This window comes from Melanostigma gelatinosum (assembly GCF_949748355.1).
Source record: "Melanostigma gelatinosum genome assembly, chromosome: 4".
NCBI lineage: Eukaryota > Metazoa > Chordata > Actinopteri > Perciformes > Zoarcidae > Melanostigma > Melanostigma gelatinosum.
The window spans coordinates 17,702,618-17,707,257 of record NC_136637.1 but is presented as its reverse complement, the minus strand read 5'-3'; the positions used below and the strand labels follow the sequence as shown (position 1 = coordinate 17,707,257).

General features: G+C 47.5%; 1 protein-coding gene across 1 annotated transcript; it reads right to left on the bottom strand.

The window, feature by feature from the left end:
* Positions 1–1,147: 1,147 nt before the first annotated feature.
* Positions 1,148–2,723, bottom strand: b3galt2 (UDP-Gal:betaGlcNAc beta 1,3-galactosyltransferase, polypeptide 2; the record flags this gene model as incomplete). Its single annotated transcript, XM_079267799.1, has 1 exon — positions 1,148–2,723. One exon carries the CDS (start codon positions 2,721–2,723, stop codon positions 1,395–1,397), a length of 1,329 nt encoding a protein of 442 aa, XP_079123925.1. The 3' UTR covers positions 1,148–1,394.
* Positions 2,724–4,640: the final 1,917 nt, after the last annotated feature.

The following is a 4,640-nucleotide window of genomic DNA, read 5'->3' as shown; positions in this document are numbered from 1 at the left end:
CACTGAAGGGTTCGATGTATAATTAATTTGTCATCGCTCAGCCTGATTGTTTTCACATTGCTTCTACCTGACCTAAACTTATCTCAATGTTTCAATTTTCTATTTGGAAGTTAATGCATTTCTTCAAGGTCCACTGAGTGGACGATATTACCTTTTTTTTCCTTAACGATCGGTGGCTTTGTTTGTCGAAAACACACATTATTTGCCTGGTTTGTTCGGAATTATCATTTTAGATCGTTCAGTAACAATGAAGCCACTGGTCATAAAAGTGGAAACAAAATAGAAAAAGAGGTGAGCGGAGAAGTCTGAGCACTCTTAATAATTGGATCACCTTCCCCTAAACAAATGGCATGTAAAAGATCTTGTCTGTAGTTTCAAACTGGTGATTCACTCAATAACTTAAAAGGTCCCATATTGTAAAAAGCGAGCCTTTTTTATTTTGCTGAAAAGATATTGCGAAAGTATCGAACCGTTCAATCCATGGGGAAATACACAAAGCCCGTATTCAGAAACTGTGCCTTAAAACGGCTCGCAGGGACATTAAATGATGTCCCTGCGCTGTATTTGCTGCCCTTGGCTTGTATAGACAGTAATGAAAGTTGCTTGATTGCATATAAAAGAGTCCCAGATGAATCACACACACAACTCCAAGCAAAATGAGTTCAGTACATTTAATTGTTAATTAATTCGTTGCACATTTGCTCAAGTGCAGTCATACTCAATGTAAAGCTTTAAAAAATACAATCTCAGTCATCTCTGACGTGACATGAGTGCTTTCATGTAGATTTTTTAAAAACAAAATACAGTATATGACAGATAAACCTTTTCTTTAGTGTTGTATTCTTTGATAAATCTGTAAAGTAAACACTGAGAATCAGGGCAGCATAACTGGTCAACGTCAAAGATACTTTCATTCATATGTAGGTAGTGTAACTGTCGACAAAATACTGGTGCATTTCCCTTTGTCTGTGTAAACACAATTGTGTCTTCAATAATTTTTTTCTTTAGATTGGTAGAGTGCGACATACAGTACTATCCTTTCAAGGAGAGCCCTCACATTAACTGTAGCATGAATTAACACGTTTTCTGTTGGCACCTGAATTATCATAAACACCACTCTTAATTAAGCAGCAGCACTTTTTTGTGCAAGCTCTACATCGCAGACATGTCCTCCGATCCTCCTTTTAGAAACAGCTTAACAGGTTTACGATACACAACTTTTTTTTTTCTCAAATTAAAAAAATAGTTTGGATCATCGACTGTACACAATACCAAAAACAATGTGCTTTTCCCCATATAGTGTATAGTGCCGAGTTCAATATGCCCTCCTCCGGCTGTAGTTACAGTGCGCCCATCTCCCTTCTTTTTGAGGCGGGTGGTAGTCACAGGTTGCATCAAGGAGGCCTCTCTCCATGAAACCTTCGGTGTCTGTACCTGCCGTTCTTTTCCTTGGCCACGTTGATGCAGGCGTTGTGCTTGTTGCTCTGCAAGTGGTTCCAGTACTTGATGAGTTCATTGGGGTGGAACTGATGCGATGTGATCAGGTGGCTGTACTTACAACTGGAGTAAGACACCCGCCAATGGTTGAAGAGGAACTCGTTGGGAGGGGGCGCCGGGTCGATGCGCAGCTTCGCCAGGCAGATCCCCACGTAAACGTCCTCCAGGTGCAGCCTGCGTATACTGAGAGAGGCCTGGTAGATCAGCTGGGCCATGTCCCCTGAGAACACATACCCCGTGCCTGAGCAGAATATCGGGTAGCGCTCGCTTGGGTACAGCTCCGGCGGCATGTACCACTTGCTGTCCTTGTTTCGGTTTGGTGCATAGCCCCTCATCAGGTAGCCAGTGAAGTACCTCTGCTTGGGAGGCAGCTCGGGCTTCAGCAGCTTTTGGATGAGATACTCTGTGTTGACAAACATGTCGCTGTCTGTCTTCATCACATAGGAGGCGTGTGGGCAATAGGTGGCCACCCAGTTCATGCCCATCAGAGTTTTAATGGTCAGGTTGTAGTAAGTGTCCTGATACTCCTGTTGGATGATGTCGTGGTGAACGCGGCTCTCGTCCTCTATGCTGCTCTGGAGGTAGGTGTCTGAGCTCTTTCCTGTGCCGAGCAAGAAAAGACGGACAAACCCCAAGCCCATTGTTATGCTCTCATTCCCCCATGTCTGGCGGATGGCGTTGCGGGCATCGGCCTGGCCAGGTTCTGCAGCAATGAGGACGATGAGGAAGGGCATGCCGTCCCTGCACTTGAAAGGCTCGTTCAGGATGTAGCGGTAGGGCTGAGCGCTGAGCCTCCCTCCCACGCCCATCTCCTTCTGTAAACTGTTGTTAGTGCTCATAGAGTCCCCGAGCCCCATTACGCCCATCCTGGCTCCTCCACCCCCTCCTCCACCTCCTGCTGTCTCCCCCGCCGCCCCATCCGCCTGCTGAGAGCTGAGGTTGAGCAGAGGCTTTGGCGCTACGTACCCCGTCTCCCTCCACAGGCTCCTCAGGGAGCTGCTCTGGTTAGCTTCTCCCTTGGGGCTGCGGAAGCCCCTGACGGTGTAGGCCAGTGGGTTTTCCCGGGGACCACTGCGTCCTGGCAGCCAGTCCTGGTGGCTGAAAAATAAGAAGAGGGTGAAGAGCAGAGCCAGCGAGAGGAGGCCGGCCACATGGGTCCGGAAAAGCGAACGCTTGACGGTCCAGGTCATCTTGATGGGACAGCAGTGCCGCCGTCGCCACTGCATGGTGCAGATCGGGGTCGCAGGAAGCTGCTGCGGCTGCTCGAGAATGGGCGGCGGTCACACACAGTCGCCTCAAACATGTGGTTGCCAACAGTCAGAGGGTTATCTGAGCTGGCAGATGGGTTGGAGTGAGCCCCCTGGTGAAGTCAGGGGAACGTTTGAGCCCCCCAGTGCAGCTTGCAACAGGGTTATAGGGGCTCCTGATGGAGGTGGGAAGGCGATGATTCTCTTGCCATGGAGGCTTCTTCCTGGCTCTTCCTTGGCACTGTAGACAAACACAAGGTCATGCTCTATGTCTCGTCTCCTTCAGGGTATGATAAGGGTCACCTCCTCTGTGTTTACTCTCCCTGAGCTGAAACGAGAAAAAAAGAAACATGAGAACACAACGTTGGCAGTGGTCCAAAAAGAACCTCCAATTCACTGGCACTGAGCCAAGTGTCAATTGTCTCAGATACAGATGCGTTTTTCATTCTACTTGTGGGGAGAACCGAGCATATTTCTTAATCAATTTATTTATGGTTTGTTTTGACACACTCGGAGTAATTCTGAATTAATTTCTTCCAGATGCAAAGGCCCCAATTAGAGCTTTCTGTGGAAGAAGAGCCCACTATGGTAAATGGCACTTTTGTAAGCTGACTTGACATTTTGAAAGGGAGAAATCAATCAATACGACAGCTTTGTAGCATCTTTGATTGGACAGGGACGTAACAAACAGCAGGGTCTGGGGATGCGGCTTTCTGAGGAAAGAAATGGGAGATTCCGAGAACGCTGTTGCAAGCGCGCCAGTGGCATACATGAAGATTGCTGCTGTAAATATTACTCTGCGTACAGTACAGTTCATCGGTACGACTGAAAAAAGGCGCATCGAGATGTGTGCCTATGTGGCAGACATACAGTACAACACATCTTATCAGATCGCACAGTAACACAACTGACTAAATGAGTACATTGTCCTCTTACTTCACACAGTGAAATAAAATAAGGGCATTTCCTTGATCATCCCGGACACATCTCACAGTTAGGACTATAAAAGGGAATTGAAACTACTCAAATGCTTCGTTGACACTATGAGCTGGTTGTCTGGTGCTGGGCATGGTGAGATGGTGGTGGCTTCTCGCATGTCATTATTCAGCTTAATGCCTGGGGCAGAAGTATAAATTGCAGGTTTGCTTAACGTGATGCAGGCTAACGCTACACTGAGCCGCTTGTGCAAGCGAGCGCCATCAGCCCCCCCACCGTGCGTCGACAGCTAGGGAGGAGATGCATCTGTCAAAAATGAGTTTTCAGGGTCCAGCAGGCAGTGGGTGCCGAAGCCTGAGCCAGCCTCCGGCGATAACAGCCTTCACCCGCCATTCACCTTGCACCTTCAGCTCATCAATGCCGCCTGCTGTCTAGTTGAGACCACCCAGGCTGCTCGATCTTCTACCACAGGCATACATGCAGGCCACGCAAGGAAACATGCATACACACAAGCATGCGTCAAAGCAGACAAAATGTGGCGTGAACGATTGCATCTGTTGCCCACGGGGAGTTGTGCACCAAGGGAAGCACAAAGGCGATCACGTATGCACACTGATTCTCTAACTCGCCTAAATCAGTTTGCACAAGCACAAAAATTGACTGTGCATTGCACATAATCACATGCACACCAAATACTGCAGTGCACACACAATCTATTTTTTATTTTTTTGGTGCGTTCACAGACCCACTAACACGAAATCGAATGCAGATCAGACTCAATGGTACAAACAACAAACACATTGCACACAATGTAACTCTTGTGTCTATAGACCCACACAAAAGATGCACGTGCCCGTCACACATAATTATACCCACACTAGAAACATACTGCATCATTGCTGTGTTCAATGATGATAGACACACACACACACCAACCAGCACAAACAGAATATGCCAACA